General features: G+C 31.0%; 2 protein-coding genes across 2 annotated transcripts; one reads left to right on the top strand and one right to left on the bottom strand.

Annotated features, from left to right (window-relative positions):
* Positions 1-3,437: 3,437 nt before the first annotated feature.
* LOC136216553 (SEED MATURATION PROTEIN 1) lies at positions 3,438-3,902 on the top strand. Its single transcript, XM_066003125.1, has one exon. The coding sequence runs from the start codon at positions 3,482-3,484 to the stop codon at positions 3,761-3,763; it is 282 nt and encodes a 93-aa protein (XP_065859197.1). The 5' UTR covers positions 3,438-3,481; the 3' UTR covers positions 3,764-3,902.
* A 3,276-nt stretch (positions 3,903-7,178) lies between these two features.
* Positions 7,179-14,328, bottom strand: LOC136221981 (probable terpene synthase 4). The gene is made up of 6 exons (XM_066009458.1): positions 14,179-14,328; positions 12,601-13,241; positions 11,403-11,621; positions 9,885-10,023; positions 9,101-9,349; positions 7,179-7,713 (listed from the first exon to the last, which is right to left on the bottom strand). The coding sequence occupies exons 1-6, from the start codon at positions 14,284-14,286 to the stop codon at positions 7,414-7,416; spliced, it is 1,656 nt and encodes a 551-aa protein (XP_065865530.1). The 5' UTR covers positions 14,287-14,328; the 3' UTR covers positions 7,179-7,413.
* Positions 14,329-18,496: the final 4,168 nt, after the last annotated feature.

Genomic DNA, 18,496 nt, shown 5'->3' with positions numbered 1-18,496 from the left:
TGGAGTTTAGATTTTTTAAATTGTAGTGTAAAATCATAATATACAGAGAATCCTGACATATTAAGAATTAAGTTTAATGATATGACTTAATTGTAATTTTGTACTTAATTATGATATTCATGTATTTGACCCATAAAATTATCAAACTTTGCCCAAAATCCGGCCCTATGTCGGGTGTGAACCGGTCCAGAACTGGTTTTGGGGCTATTTCTTGCCCCAAAACTGGTCCAAGCCCAGCGATGGCTTGGGGTGCGGTTCTGGGCAGAAGCTTGCCCAGAGCTGGCGCAAGCAAAGCCTGGGCGTATTTTGTTTTGGACTTTTTTTTAGGGTTAGTAACTAGGGAAATTTACACAGAAATTCAGGTTTGAAAAGTTATTTACAAATATGTCAAGTAATGATTTTGAATTATGTCAAACTAGTAAAATCAACATTTTTAATATATTTTAAGAATTAGAAATTATAAATTAGATGTCTAGTATATATTTTATAGAGTTTAGAATTTATGAATTGGGTGTAGAACTTTTAAATTATGGTGTAAAATCATACTTTATTTGTAATATATAGAAAATAATGACATATTAATAATTAAGTTTGATAATATGATTTAGTTATAATTTTGTAGTTATTTATGATATTCATGTATTTGACCCGTGTAACTATGATGGTTAAATTAAATATTTACAAGTTTTTAAAACTAATTCTTTTTATCAAGCGGTCTGTAATCAATATAGTCGATGTGTTAGCCAAAGCGACTTGTTCTATGTCAGATAGGTCTATGAATAATGTAAAAAAAATCGGAGCTGTACTTCATAATAGTGAAGGCCAGTTTTGTGGTGTGTTTTTTAAGCTTTTCCCAGACAACTATCAAGTCAGAGATTGAGAAGCAGTGAGTATAAGGGAAGCGCTGAGTTGATTAAAAAATAAAAGGTTATAATACTAAAGGTTAAGGTGCAAAAATACTCCTAACATTTTGTATCAGGAGCAATTTTACCCATAACATCTAAAATGGTACAATTTTACCTATAACATTGGTAGTCAAAAGCAACTTTACCCATAACGTTGATAATTTAGGTCAATTTCAGACATTATTATAAAACATAGATATTTTTGTTCCTTATTCTGTCCAAATTTCATATCAATTCGTTTGAAAAAAAAGATTTCATGTTTTTTATAATTTAACAATAGAATTGAAGATTAATATTTATAAATTCGGTGAAATTTTTGAATTTTTTTATCCAATTCATACAAATGACAGCATATACTTATTTATTTACTTGTTATTTTTTTCACATTTCAACATATGTTTGTGATTTGTTACTGATAAAATGACGCACGTCTGAAATATAGACAGGACCGGCGCGGGACTACTTGAGACCCTAGGCGAAATATAAAATATGGGCCCTTATATACAAGCAAATCTATAAAAATAAATAGATGTATTTAAGTATAATATCATCCTCTCTTTGTTTTCTATATTTCTAGACTCCTCCGTAACCATTTCATTTTCTGGTTAATGTGATGTTGATGTAGTTTTTATCAAAAACTTATTAAAAGCCCCCTTTTTGTGATTGTACGAATTCTTCAGCTCTTTTTTTCTTTTGTTTTTTTTTCATAACTATATTCATATTAAAAGCCTATTTTTGTGATTGTACGGATTCTTCAGCTCTTTTTTTCTTTTGTCTTTTTTCATAACTATATTCATATTTTCTCTTCATTATAAATTGCAATTTTCAATTTAAATAAAGAAAATATATAAAAGTAACAAACAAAATATGGAAACTATAAAAAGTATAACAAAGTCACCTAAAGAAAAATCAAAGGAAGTATTAAATGGGGAACAATAATTTTATACCTGATAAGATGAATCGGTGAACAAAAGTCAATCCAGATTAGAATAGTTGAGCAAAATTGTAAGTGAGTATGAAGAAAAACTTGTAGAGAACCAGATTAGAATAATTGTAGTTAAGCACAATTGTAACTGAATATAAAGAAGAACTTGTAGTAGAGAAATTTAATGGCTGAAGGTGTTATTTAGCCCCTGACCTATTTAAAATTTTATTATTTAGCCATTGACCTATTATTCGGTCATATTTGGCCTCTGAACTATCCCAATTGGTGAAATTTCACCTAATTTAGATGGAGATTTGACAAAACCGTTATCCTCCCTCATATATAATGATATTTTGATATATGAGCTTGACATGTCACACGTCTTAAAGTTTATTTGTCACATAAACTCTCTTATGTGAAAATAATTAATTAGATTAAAAAAAGAAAAACAAATAAAAATAAATCTCTAAAACTCAAATTTATCAAATTTAAGTGTCAAAATATCGTCACGTGTTAATAGAATAACAATTGTGTTAAGTCTCTATTTAAATTGGGTGAAATTGTGCCGATTGGGATATGTTAGGGGCCAAATATGACCAAATGATAGGTCAGGGGCCAAATAATAAAAAATTTGATAGGTCAAGGGCCAAATAGTGGTTTAAGCCAAATTTAATTGTAAAGTACTCAATTTGTAAGAACAGATGCATATAAACACCTTGTCTTTTCAATGTTTTTGAATGTTAGAAAACCGATAACAATTGAATATGTTTTATGTCACAAGTCTCTGATCAAACACAAAAAGAGCAGATTATGATCTACTTACTAGTATTTAGTCAATTGAGTGAGACATTTTTTTATCATTCCAAAATAATAAAATATGGCAATATTTTGTACTTTCCAATCTCCACATTAAATGAAACTAACAAATTTTTTTTAACTTAAAATCGTATATATGTAACAAATTTACCTCAGCTTTCTTTTTTACCAATTAACCAAACTAACCTATATATTACTATAATAATATATATATGGGCCCTAATTTTTAGAGGGCCCTAGGCAATTGCCTAGGTTGCCTAGAAGCCCAGCCGGTCCTAAATGTGACAAAAGATGTGGATTGCTATTTACCACCCCTTCTCGGACACTTTTGCCCTTTTCATTTTTTAAACTCAAAAATTGAAATTTTCTCAAATTTCTTTGAAATTCAAAAACCCGAATAACATTTATGGGACTTAAATGCGGTAAAGAAAAAAGACTAATTATTCCTCGGATAAGTGTTTTTATTTGAAAATTGAATCGAAAACACGAGTTCCATAAAAAAAATTCATCCAAAATGTACTAAACGGGTGATTCAGACCGTTCCATCTAAACAGAAACGGATAGACGGATCATCCATTTCTGCCACGGCGGAACGGATATTCATAAATTCACTTTAAGCCTGTTATAAATTCATACATGCAAGAGATAGAGAAAGAAAGGAGACACGTAGAGAGTCCAGAAAGACACTTGTCAATCTAAAATCATATACGGTGTCATAATCAGGTACTGAAATATGGATAAGATAATATTGTAATTAATCTCAACCGTCCTGTATATATATATACCACTTAACGAGACAGCAAAAAGGAATAATTAACAGAAAATTTTTACAAAAATGGCAAAGAGCAAAGACGATATAAAATATGGAACAGCTCAGGCGAAGCTATCAGAAGATGAAAGTCTAAGGGTTGCATATAAACATGGTACTCCTCTTGAAGCTGGCAAGATCGCCGATTCTCAACCGCTTGATCTTTTCACCGCTGCTCATAATATTTCTGATTCTGATCATCATCATGCCTCCTCTGCTGCCGCCGGTGATGATCAATCTGATCAGATGAAGCGCCGCCACCCTCATCCGGCCACCACCACCGCCACCGCCACTACAGGTGGTGGTTGAGATACTTGCTTCTCATGTCATGTATGGAATATATATTTATAGTTTTTAAATTTAATAATATGTAGTTTGGTTTTGTAATCAATCTTCAATACATACAAGGAACGTAATAAATGGATGTTTTACCCTTCAAACTTTAAAATATTTGGCTCCAACTAGCTCTGTAAATGAGCCGAGCCGCTCATGAGCGGTTCGGTGGTCAATCCATAAAAACTCGGCTCAGCTCGTTTACTTGACTCGGCTCGATTACTCAGATTCGGTTCTCGATTCGGTTCGATTTATAAACGAACCATTCGTGTATACGATTTTACGTGAAGAATTTGAGCAGTTCAAAATTCTAGAACATTTATGAAGGTTTTTTTTTGTTGAAAATTATATAGTCAAGAATTTGAGCAGTTCAAAATTCTAGAACATTTATGAAGGGTTTTTTTTTTTTTTGGTTGAAAATTATATAGTTTTATGTTTTTTATTTTTAATAATAAATAAGTAATAGACGAAAGTATTTTTATCGCCGTAGGCACGGACATGTGAAGTTGGTGACCATATAAGGAAACTCTATGAACACAATAGAAAACTCTATGAACGTTTTCCCAAGACCGAGAGAAAAGAGCTGAACATTCATTCGTAAGCATTTTGTTTATTTATTATTTTGTTTATTTATATAATTAAAATGTTATTTACTTACAAATATTTACTCATAAATAATTCATCATTAGATAATTTTCTTAATGAATCAAGCTCAAAAAGGATTTTGGGCTTGAAACAAGTTTGAAGTTCGGTTCGAGCTCGTTGAGATTCGATTCGGGTTCGAGCTTGTTAATTTTATTATAGCGAATCAAGATCAAAATTCGCCAACAACTGACGATCCAGCAGTTTGTAATAAAATTTCCTCTGTATTCACTGGATTTAGCTTGATTTTATTTCGGACCAATTAATTATTCGGTAAATTATTCCAATAATTCTAATATTTTCCACTCATATATATTGGAATATAATTCCAATTCTCATGTGCCAATCCCCATCTTAATTTTGCGCGATGGATATAATCATGTTCTTAGTCTATAATATAAATTAGTCCTTAGTTATATGATATTTGTGTAGAAGTGTATTTACTATTATATAGGAATACTCTATATAAGAATAACCTTCAATTTGTTATAAAAATTTCGGTCCCAATTTGGGCCGGTTATAAATAAGAATAACCTTCCAAATGTTAATTGTTATACATAATCCAAGTTCCACCTTTAGAAACTATACCTCTATATATGAATAATTATGTAAATAATGTATATATGTATTAAGGATTTAAACAAAATTTATTAAAAAATTTAAAAATTATTGAGATTAAATATGAGTTGACACACAAATTCCAACTTTAACTATAAATTCTTACCATTTTCCCATAAAACTCTTTTCTTTATGTATTGGAAACTAAACTCAAAACTCTTCCAATTTTTTAGGTATTGAAAATAAAACTCGTCGACTTGATATGCTAAACATTAATTTGTTTTATTAAACTAAACTCAAAACTCTTCCAATTAGAGAGTTCTTATTGTTGTTAAATTTATAAACTTTAAGTGTTGATTTTTTTTTTTGGTACCAAACTCTATATAAAAATAACCTCCCAATTGTTATACAAATTGTCCGGTCTCAAACGTATTCCTATATAGAGGTTTTACTGTATTATTCAAACTCAACATAAAATCTGAAAAGATTAACTATCTAATTGACTTCTACAATATAAATTAGAGATCTAAATTCATTTATGTTTCCAAAAATCCATTTCCCATTAACCATCCAAAATCACAATTTCATAATTTTTCTATACCTCAAATTTATCTCATTTTTTGAATCATTATTTATTGATTTGTATAAGTAATGTAATTCGTACTTTTTATTTTTTCCTTTTTTTATTGGTTGAAGTGTAATTTAATGGGTATTATTATATACCGCATCCAAATTCCTTATCACCGCATCTATTGGACCATTTTGTCCTTGTCAAAATTGGGAATTTTTTTTTGAGAGAAAATTAAAAATTTAGCCTAAACGGATGCGGTATACCATTCCCACCATGGCGAGAACGGATGCCGCAATGGTGGGAATGGTATACCGCATCCATTTAGGTTAAATTTTGAAATATGCAAAATCGTAAAATTTTTAGTGACGAAAAATACTAAATCATTCCATTTTTTGTGACGAAAAATTAAAAATTCTTCTATTTTTTGTGACGAAAAATGCAAAATCGTCATAAAAAATATGTATTATTTTTATGAGTTCGATGTAAATCTTAATGTTTCTGACTTGTAATCATCCATTTTCGGGGTTCAGATTGTCACACATCAATTATTTTCATAATTTCAATTATTGTTGTTTGGGTTTATGATTTTGGAGAGAGAATTTTCAGTTTTTGATCAAAATTATAAGAAGGGCAAAAAAGTCCCAAAACGACGGTGAAAAGGAATTTGATGGCGATATTTAGCAGCTCACTTTAATGTAGGGGGAGAAGGGGACAAATGCTATCTCTTTTAATTACAGTTATGCTATATGCCACTCCTTAGTTTTGCCGTGTAATCTTATTTTGTTAAATGTCCGGATTCATCTCTTTCGGCCGATCGGGTTTCAGAGAGACTTCAATTGGCATTTTCTTCCCATTCTAATTCTATTTCTATATTCTAATCCTAATTAGGGTATTTATGTTTTTTTATTTTTATTTGGAAAAAAGCTATATAAACCTCTTTATTTTATAAGGATGATCAACTTTTCATGAATTGAAATTATTAGCTTCCATTAGAGCAGAGTATCAATCTTTTTAGGATTAATTTCATTATTAGTCTCCATTGGAGCAAAAGATATCAATTTTTTTTAGAATTAATTTCTTTAAGCTATGATTGTGAAGAAATTTTTTTTTGTTTAGGATCAAAACCATCCATTTCACATGAAACCGTATCACCAGTCTTCCGTTGGTGATAGCACTTTTTATTATAGTACTATTTTAGTGTTTGTTTGGTTTAATCGTTTATATTGCTGTTAACTTTTGATAACTTTTGATGTTGCTTATGGAGTTTAATGATTTTCATTCTAAAATAGCCATCTATGATATAGTTTAATTGATTTTCATTCTAAAATAGATAGTTTAATTGATTTTCATTCTAAAATAGCTATCTAGGTGACCATTATTTCGGTTCAACGGAATCGAATAAATTCACTAACCAAACCAAATTTTATCGGTTGGATTTTGTTACTAACCAGTAACCAATCAAAATTTATTGTAATAAGTTACAAAATCATAAAAACTATAAAAAAATCTAGAATAAATATAAAACAAAAAGATTAAAAGATAGTAGTAAATATATTAAATAAATAGTTACCAAAAAAAATATTAAATAAATAAGTAAAATCATAGACTAAATACTATATATACACATATAAATTTTATTTTTATATTATATATACATAATCGATTTTCCGTTACAACACCGATAACCAATAACCAAACTACCTCAGTTTTAATTTAAAACCGAACTAAACTAAACTACATTTTTAGTTCGATCATCAGTCAAGTTTGCTGACCCCTACGAAACATTTCTATTCTACAAATTAGAGTGAAAACAAAAAACAAAGACGAGCTACGAAAAATAGAACCCGGAATTCGATCAAGCCGGAATCCTCTGAAACACTAGAGACTTCATTATATCTTTCTGGTGCAGGCTTTGAGAGGTAGTATGAACATTATCAGATTGATACATAAAAGGAGCTAATCTTGCAACATTTAGAGCAGCCTTAGTAAAAGATTTTGAAAATTGTTTTGGAAAAAGACATTCCCAATTTAATTGCTTCCATGTTTCTGATATTTTGTCCATAACATGTTTTCTTGCTTCTTCAACTGAACTCCCTTCATTTTCTTTCATGTAGCATAACATGTACGGTCCGTAGCTTTTATCTCCGTTCCCAAACTGCATTTAGTTTTCGATCAATTATAATTATATATGTTAAGTTTCGATCAAAAGTGTATCAAGTATTTATTTGCATTTATAATTACACAGGTATTTATTTAAATTGCAATTTTAACGGTTTTTTTTTTATGTCAGATGTGGTTATTAAAAATGTTCGAACATTCATTTCGAACTTTAAGAAGTGACTTTAAAAGCAGATGAATAAGCACCTATGCTTTTAAAATCTGTTCATGCACTGGGCTGGACCTGATCAGATATTGGGTCTAACTACTATATTCAAGCTCAACCCATTCCACACTGTATTTACATTGGGTTCGGGTTATATTAAGCTAGACTAAAAAAAACTAATTCCCAAACTTAACCCAGTCCAATCCATCCACATAATATATTTATATTAAAAGTTAAATTATAACTCAAAATTAAATTATAATTATAAATAATAAAAATTAACAAATCATTTTAAATAAGAAAAATGTAACAACATATATTTATAAACTATAATTTAATAAATAAGAGTTTGGAAGAAACAATAAAAACATGTTTAAAAGATCAATCGACTGTAATTTAAAACTAGTTACAAATAATAATACGATAAATTTCAGAGAGAGATTGACGATAAAATGATAATGGAATAATTAAAACTAAAGTAAACTGTAATTAAATTATATAAAATTATTTTATAGCTTGGCCTAGCCAGGTAGACTTGGATTTTGAGACAAATATCAAGTCCAACCCATTTTTTGTTCGACCTTTTATAGGTTTGGACTGGATTGGGTTAAATTCTAAAGATGTATATTCAGGCCCAATTCATAAAAGACGGGCTTGAACGGATCAGCAGGCTCATTAATTGGATATACTAAATTTATTCATGAATCGTGCTTGGACGGGCTTTAGATGCTCGCACTTAAAAACACACAGATCAGTCCGCTATCTAATACGGCTCGAACATAGCTTGAATTTGAAAATCGAACTCCAAGAAGCCCAAATGCGTCCACTAGATATCGTATGGGCAAATCGAATTCCAAGAACCTAGCATTTTGAACCGAGTCTAATATAATTTTTTCCTATTCAAGTCTCACCCACTAGATACGGAATGGTCGAATCGAATGGGTAACCCCAATCTGAAATGGGTAGCACAAAGATGATAATGAGGCACGGATGAACTAAATCTCAATCGAAAATGGAGAAAGTGAGTTTGTAATACACATAGATGTGTTTTAAAGCCTCGGTAGACAATATCTACATAGTATTAGACCAGACAGTGACAATCTAAACCCGTAAATAGGTCCATTCTTAACCAAATTTGACTTTTTAAACCAAATACTATGCAAACAAAGGATTTAGTATGTCTAATTATAAGTAATCGAGAGTTCAAATATCGAGTTACCTTAGCACTTCTGGAGTCGTTCCAGAGCCGAAGAATGGTGGAAACAGAAGATATAATTCCAGGATTGTTGTTTATAATTTGAACACTTTCCTTTGTAACACCTTCATTAAGTAGGAAGAAAGTATGAACTAGAGCCAAATTGACTCCACAACTCAAAATTGTGTTCTTCAAATAATCTTCTGCCTTTGGTAATTTCCCAATTGCTAACCATCTTGCATCTTCTAGTAATGCATTGCACAGTTTTCTCCACTGATTTTGAATCACAACCCCCATAAAAAATTTGTTAATTAAGATTATACGGTCTGATAACACGATACGAATTTAATGGGTTAGATTAGTGTTTTATTAAATAAGTAATCAATTCAAATATATCACGTCAATAAAAGTCAATATTTTATTGTGTCACGTAAACAAAGTCAACAAGTCAATATGTCATATTTTCAAAGTGAATTTATCTTGTCATTGATGACTAAATTAGTCAATTTTCTTTTTCTAACTTTGTAAAGCATGATACCCATTTTTACAAGAAAAAAAAAACTATTTTGCAAATTCATGAAACTATATAAATTTTATTTGTATTTACCCTAAAAAAATGATATAAACATTTAGAAATATTGTGACATCCTCTTATATTTTTTTTAATAATGTTAGTAAATTACATCTGACCTACGAACATGATACAAACCCGTTTTAATTAATACGATTACGACACGAAAGTATTTGGATTGGTTCACGTTGACCCATTCAATGACTGACACGACACGTTAACAACTCGAGTAAATACCTCTTTGTGCAGTGAGAGTATTGGGTTGTATCCAAGCTCTTTGTGCATATTGTGAGCAATTTCATTAGTAATGTCATAAATAGCCTTGAAGCAGATCTTCATATAATCTGGCAACTCTTCTGCAGCTTCAATTTCCCATCTATTTTCGTGCAAAATTAAGATCGAGTCAATTCATGTTTTAATAGACCGTAAGGTGTACAAGATCCAGATTCATTGAGAGAAGTGTTAAGCATGATTTATGAATGCTAAATTGATATTTTTTTAGTGTTTTTATATAAAAAAAATTAAAAACCCGTTTACAGTTTTTATAAAATTTTCATTGTTTTCCAATGACTAGTGGGTGTTCAAGCCTCTCAAAATCCCCAATCCATTCCAAACCGCAACGAAATAGAATACTATCAAGTAAGTTCATACTTACTAGACAATAATGAAATAGAACGATATGGCCCATACCAACTAGGCACATCCATGTGTATATGGGCTGAGCTGATATGGGTCTTATCAGAAGATGCCCCCCTGATGTAGTGGAGCTAGCATTAATGCAGCCATAGAATAAAATAAAATAAAAGGTTTTTGAATATCACAATTAATTATAAAATTACAATTAAATCATATTATCAAATTTAATTTTTAATATGTCATTATTTTCTATACATAATAAATATATATGCTTTTACATCCTAATTTAAAATTTTTAATCTCAATCTATAAATCATAATCTCTAGATAATATATTCTAAACATCTAATTTACAAACTCTAATCCTTAAAATATAATAAAAATAATGATTTTTATTAGTTTGACATAATTCAAAATTATAACTTTGATATAACTGTAGATAGTTTTTTAAAAGTTAATTTATATATAAATTTCCGTAAAATAAAAAAAGGGCCGATTTAAATTTATTCTCAATGTTTTTGAAGAAGTGTATATACATCTAACGTGAGAATTGATAAAATTTTATTTTCAACATTTCCAATATGGAATAATTTTGGACCTAAACATTAGTGCAACTAGCCTTTAACTACTTGGAGTGTATAAAATGAATCCAACCCATATGAGTTGAATTTGTTTTTTTTACCTACCTAGGCCATAAAATGTTAACTGGGAGTGGTTTAATCAACACTTCCCGCAAATTAAGGAGGAGGGCCCGTAGCAGAGGTACCACTCTTATAAAAAGGAGAAGTTCCACTCAGATGATGCCACATCAATAGTTGGGTTGACATGACATTATTTGAGTAGACGGGATAAATACTAGTCCTGTTCCATTATAGAATTTTTTTTATAAACAATGGTTCTCGATAGTTAGAGTCACGCCAACACTCTTATGTCCTTTCTCTGTCTATAGACCCTGATAAGAGTCTTGACTTGTGAGTTTTATTATATTTTATTACATGAACTCTAAATTGTTATGTGTACCCTAATAAAAAAATATTAAGAATTTTTTTTTACCATTTTTTAATTTCTCCGGGGTAAATCGGGAACTTATTAAAATAAATAAATAAAAAAAATTAATTACCTATTGACAGCATGTGCAAAGAGGGAGAGTTGATCAATGGTTCCAACAAGGTCAAAAACGTCAATTACAAGGTTGAGAAGTGAAATGACTTTTGCAACCTCCACCCTTTTCCTAGAAAAGCTTGGATCAGTGAAACATGCCATGGACCAAAGGAACCAATCCAATGGCTTGTCTCTTGGAACTTGTAACTCTGATGATATCTCCAAATCTCTCCACCATCTAAAATTCACATCAAAGGGTAAATTAGTCATTTTGCATAATCAAAATTTTACTACAAAATTTAGATATTAGTTCAGTTTTTAAATTTAACACTTTTTTTTTTCATCAAATCAATCCTATAAATTATAATATTAATAAGTCGGATTGAGCCGAGTTAGAACATTCTATTTTTATAAATTCAAGCCCAGCACAAATTCGGGAGGCCTGATCGGATTTCGTCTAATGTCATTTTCTTATATTTAAGTCAAGTTCGGGCCTAGAGCTTTTATGTAAAAATACTCAGCCAAGTCTAAACCAATCTAACCTACTATTAATTCAAGCGGGTTCAGGTCGGGATGAATTTGGGTTTAAATATCAAATCTTAAGTCCAATCCATATAAATTCATCTAAAAAATATACATAATTTTTAGTTATAAAAAATATAGTTTATACTTAAAAATAAATATTTAATAAATACTCCGTAAATATCTAAATTCATTGATAATATTGATAATATAGCCCGTCCAGAAAACAGCTAGACTTTAAAAGGGCTGGACCGAGCTGCATCTAAGATCATTTTCATTGTCCAAACTCAGTCCAAGGGACATGAGCCTAGACAGGTCGGGTGGGTATCCGCCCGTGGACAGGTCTAGATTCATTAAACACGGATTTAAAGGACTGAGTGAGTACTTGAATCCATTAACACGTGTACACGTACACATATTATTCTTAGCGTTATTAAAGACCAAAAATGGTCTTGAAGTTGACAACACATGACAAATTAGTTAACGCAATTAGTTTTACTATCTAAAAATTTGTAAAATTCAGATTAATTTATCAATTATTGTCAACTTCAACACCTAATTCATACTTAAACTTCGATTTCCTAAACCATTTTAACCCTTAATTCGAGTTATTTCAGTTAAAAATATATTAATAATAGAGTAAATCCGATATTTAATGGAAAATAAAATTACCATAAGGGTAAAGTAAAACTTACATGGAAATCTGAATAATTTCTTCTCGATGGAAAGACTGAATCATATTGAAATCAAACAAAGCTAACGGCCGGAAAATCTCTTCAAAATCATCTCTTTTTCTGCAACTATCCAATAAATCTCTAACCAATGGTCTTCCAAAACTCCGATGGTACGGATACTTCAAAGTATCGGCGACAATTCTACCTTCATCGCCGGCGAGATTCATCACCGATTCACCAAGAAACCCCGCACTGAAAACGCCACCTTCGTCGAGAATTTCCTCTCCTCCGACACTTAACTGAGATGCCTCATACAATCCCATCAATCCTCCGATATCCGCCCCCAATTCTCGCCGGAATTTCCCCTCTTTGTTCCTGAATTTATCGAACACAACATCCGCCGGAATATAGTACCCTTCTTGGCGTAATAATCGAAATCGAAGAGAAGCCAGAGATAGATCGGAAATTTGATCACGGTGATTGTAATGGGTCTGTAAAATTGATGTTATATCGTCCTGGAAATGGTAATCGATGCCTAATCGTTGAAGAGAATCCACCATTTTTAAACTTTCCGGCGAGGAGAAATGTTCGGATTTTTTTAATTTGGTTAATAATGTTTTAGCTTCCTTTAACTTCTTTGAACGACTGTTGCACATCTTTTCCTGCAAAATTCAGAAATTTTTTAGGTAAAAAAATAGATATATATTGTTTAAAAGTGAGATTGTTTTCATTTGTCGGAACTGATTTTTTACCAATTAGACAATAAAAATGTTTTGTAAATTTCGAAATAGTTTTTTTTAACAGAAAAATCAACTAACATAATATTTATACAGTAACATCAAACACAGTAAACAATAAATAGCTAACAGTAACAATAAACTGTTCTTTTTGATTGTCACTTCTAAACATGATATAAAAATGTTTTGTAAATTTCGAAATATGTTTTTTAACATAAAAATCAACTAACATAACAGATATATAGTAACATCAAGCAGTAAACAGCTAACAGTAACAAACTGTTTCTTTCTATCACTTCTAAACAAGAGATAAAAATGTTTTGTAAATTTTGAAATAGGTGATTTTAAGTAGAAAAATCAACTCTACTACGTATCAGTAACAGTCAATAACAGTTAACAGTAACAATAAACTATTTTTTTTTGTCTATTACTTCTAAACAAGGGATAAAAATGTTTTATAAATTTCAAAATAGATGCTTTAAACAGAAAAATCAATTACTAACTAACATCTACTACATATCAGTAACATCAAACAACTAACATAACATCTATACACTAATATCAAACAGTAAACAACTTACCGTAACAAGAAACTGTTTTTTTTGTCTATCACTTCTAAACATGATATAAAAATGTTTTGTAAATCTCAAAAAGGGTGGTTTTACCTGAAAAATGAACTCTACTACATATCAGTAACAGTTAACAGTTACAACAAACTGTTTTTTTACCTATTACTTCTAAACTGGGGATAAAAATGTTCTGTGAATTTTGAAATTGATGCTTTTTGGCAGAAAAAATCAACTATTAAGGCCTACTACTACATGTAAATCAAACAGTCTCTCAATATAAGTAATTTACATACCAAAGTGTATTCTTGAAGAATTGGGGTGAATCCAATTTTAGAGAAGGCATGATTTCTATTTCTTCTGATTTTTGCTGAGGGGAAAAGTGGGTTTGATAGAGTCGCCATTAAAGGTTAGAGAGAGAATTTTTAATTTTAATTGATTGCCTGTTAAGCGGCAAAAACTTGTCTATATTTATAGAAATGCAACACTATATTTTATATATTTTTCTTTTAGAAAACTACAAAAGAAAGTATGTGTAGCTTGCAGGCGTTTGTTGTACTATTTTTTAAATAAAAAAAAAATATATTTAAAAAATTACAAGTAGAAGTATGGAGGTGAGATGAGTTGGATCCAATCAAGGAATTTAAAATTGATTTAAAAGCCTCGTAATTAAAGAAATAGACAACAATTCAATTTGATTTTGAATCTTTTATTCGGTTATTCGGTGCGGTTTAGAGTTTCCGATATATTTATTCGGTAGAAAAACTTAAGAATTGTGATTAATATAAGTCAATAGTATGATTCAGTTCGGTTCTAAAAAAGTCAATAGTCTAACTTAAAATTGAATTTTTTTATTCGAATATCAAAAGATCAATGATAATCTCAAAATGGAAAATTCTAAGAACTAAAGTTTGTTTGAAACTACATTTCTCGTAGAAGCATCGTTTCCGATTTTCCAAATCGTTAGTTTTGATATTCTTCTTTCTAAACAATCACTTTTTATTTGCCAACCAAATATTTAAATGACTCAAAACCAAAAAGTCTAAAAATTAAAGTTGTGTCATCTTGATCAATGGTAAAAATGGGTCATTATACTAGTAAAGTGTAAGGTTTATGAATTTGAAGTTCATGATAAAATGAAAGTAATGGAAAGTTGAGGACTCATGGATGTAATTTACCTAGTGAGGTGTGACAATTTGATGTGAGCTTCAGGGGTCTTTTCGATGCTTGAGATAAGATAAAGAAAAAATCCTAAATTGGAGCCCACATGGCAGCTGCTCAATGGTGAAGGGTCGTTGTCAACTTGAAATAGTTATATTGTCCGTAACTGTAGTTCTATAAATTAAGGCGCAAGACAAGTGTACAATGTGTGTGGCCTGAGGTTTTCCTTGACCGGTCCACGTGGCGTTGATGGTTATTCTTCAGGGTGAGATTACCTCATTGGCCGCGTGTAATACAATTAATTGTGTATGATATCAGATGCCCCCTCCTAAAAATCCATAAATCGAAGTGTTTTAGGACTTCATTGTAGCAAATGACTGAATGGTGGATCTCTTAACTGAAGTTTCGATTTATATTTGACCGAAGCTAACCTTTAGTTTTAGCATGGGATGAAAGTATCCTTTGATTAAAATATTCGTGTTGACTAATTGGCGCGTGTCGTTCACTCTTTTGGTGAAGTAGGTAGGATAATTGATAGAGGCATTAGATAGTGGTGTTTAAATGTTGATAGACTACGTGAAGTTGAAATGTGACGGTGTTGAGAATCCAGAGATAACTCTCTTATATGGGCGACTTAGGGCGATGTGATGTTCGACAGAACAAGTAACTTGTTTGGATGTTTGTTGGCCTCTCTAGCCTCTATCAGCCCCTCTCTAGCAGTTGCCATCTCTGTTGTATGTTTGGCCTTGAGAATGTTCATCGATTCCTGCACAAATCCTATATTATAGATGAGCTGCTTAGTAATTTCGTCCATGCATTTCCTCCGTTATGGATCCAAGGAACCCAAACAGCCTTCCGTGCGCAAACTGAACTTTGAAGTAATCTGCAAGGGCTTAGGTGGGTTATTGCCTGTGTTTACAAGAGTTCTCGATCTTTGTGGTTGGTTTGATGACGAAGGGATGTTGAATGATGTAAGGATCACAAGACTGTTTAACTAGTCATGACTTTGTTTCTTCGCTTTCCGCTCACCACACGAATTTTACGTGTGATAATCTAAGGTGAGCTTCCTTGGGTCCTTTTGATGCCCAAGATAAGACAGAAAAAGGATCGAGGAGGAGCTCGGGAATGACGAGCCCACTCCGATGCTTAATAAGTAAAGCTAAATGAGAAATATACTGAAAAATATGTATCTGAAATGAATAAGAAGAATGACACTTTTTATTATAGGAGGATTGAATTGTGTGCTCTAAATGAGCTATAGCCACATGGCGGCCGTGCAATGATGAAGGTCTATTACAACCTAAAACGGTTGTACCGACCGTAACTGTGATTTTGTACCAAGACGTAAGACTCAGGTAGAATGTACGTGACCCTAGGATTTTCCTTATCTTATCAACCTGACATTAGCAGTTAGTTACTATTCAGGGAGGGATTAACCCATTGAGCTACATGTTATATGATTAATTGTATATGATATAACCGAGTAGAACATTATGGTATTTTTTTTATTACAAAATAAATCATATATAAGTAGATTGTGTTAATTTTTGATGATGTGACATATTAATTTGATTGGTGTAATATATTAATTTGATTGGTGTAAAATAATCCACTATTAAATTAACTTTTATTTACATAATACATGTTAACTTGATAATATAAAAATATTGTTAGTATTGGATAACAAATATTATATCTAGTCAAGAGAAAAATATCAATTAACTTTACTAATTGTCTGTATCAATAAATAACTAATAATAACACCAAACAAGACCTTTATTTAAAAAATTTAATTAAAAAAATATCAGTCTTTTTATAAAATTATATGAAAAATATTTATATAAATTTCCCTATTTTCTGTTTTCATTTAATTTTTTTTATATTTTTCTCTTGTTATTTCGTGTTTTTTCATGCCTTGTTGCGTGACAATTAAATATTAACTTATTGTGAACTGTTTCACATACCTCCAAAGCTTATGGTTTCAATTCAAATACTTCCATTGTTTGTAATATTTGATTTGTCTTTTATTATTATTATTGAATTATAATATATTACTTATCAGCTCGAGCTTTTAGTTTAACGGTTCCATGATATGGTATCAGAGCCTCTTCGACCAAACGGTCGAGGGTTTGAGGTCTGACAACCTTATTAATTTGTGGAATTGAAAACACATGACGGGATGTGTTGTGCAAACTCGAGTTGATAGTTAAGATCCAATCATAGATCTTATATTAAGATCTGACACTACAGACCTGTTTCAAAAGGAGGTAAACACCCCTACGTTAAAATCTCTCGTTTTTAGGTTTCAACTATTGTTTTAATAAACAAGGCTTAATACCTTCATAGCCCCCAAGTTGTTCCAATACTGCAGCTGATCTCCCGAACTTAGACTTGTGACAGCTAACCATTTTTTTTTTGGGGTTTAGGGGTTATTTGTTCCAAATAAGCAACTTGAAGAGTTATTTGTGCCAATTGATCTATTTGAGAGATTATTTGTTCCAAATAAGCAAGTTGAGGGAGTTAGTTATCACAATTCTAAATTCGGAGGGTCAGTTGCAGTGTTGGGACAACTTGAGAGTGCTGGAAAGGTATTAAGCTTTATTAGAACATCTCCGAAAAGAATTTTTTTTTTGTTGGGCTATAAGTTAAAATTCAAGGAGTTAGAGCATCTCCAACGGCCTTTTAGTTTGACTCTTAAGTTAAAATTTGAGGATAAAGAGTTAAATATCAACTCCAATAGCCTCTTAGTGACTTATCAAATCTCTAACAACATCTCTAACCTCTTTATTAATAGAGAACATCTCTCAATCTCTTGAGAAATTCTACTATGGTCCCGGTCCATTGGACCTTACCAATAGAAACGTGACAATTGTGCACTTTTTTTCCTTACACCAATCATCTCCCAATGAGATAGCATGATTCTCTTTTTTAATTGGTTGGGTCCATTACACCCGGTCCTGTCTCTTTAATTCATTTTTTATTAATAATTTATTATTGAGTAGTCTCTCTCCTCTCACTACTGGTAAATATAACAATAATTAATAATTTTAATAATAAAATAATAAATAATAAGTGAATATGGGGAGTATCATTGGAGAAGATATGTCTTAGTCACTCTGAAATCACCAAGAGTCAATTATTTATATTATTTTTAGAGGATACACTAAGAGTCTCTTGAAGATGCTCTCAGAGTTAAAAACCAACTCCAACAATTTTCTCGTGGTTGGAAGTGAGGGAACTAGGAGTGGAGAGAGATTCCTCAATATAAGTTAATTGATGTGGAAATGTTTGCCGCAACTCATGATAGTTTGTGTTTGCCAAAATTATCGTTATGTGATTCCAAACGTGGAATCATAGATGAATGTTAGTGTGATTCTGAAGCTCTTCGATCTATTCGTCCACGCGGCTTACCAATTATATGTTATCATTCAACTTGATTCGGTAGCTTTCTAC

Source organism: Euphorbia lathyris, chromosome 1 (genome assembly GCF_963576675.1).
Source record: "Euphorbia lathyris chromosome 1, ddEupLath1.1, whole genome shotgun sequence".
Classification (NCBI taxonomy): Eukaryota; Viridiplantae; Streptophyta; class Magnoliopsida; order Malpighiales; family Euphorbiaceae; genus Euphorbia; species Euphorbia lathyris.
The sequence above is the reverse complement of the archived record's forward strand: the minus strand, read 5'-3'. Positions and strand labels throughout refer to the sequence as shown.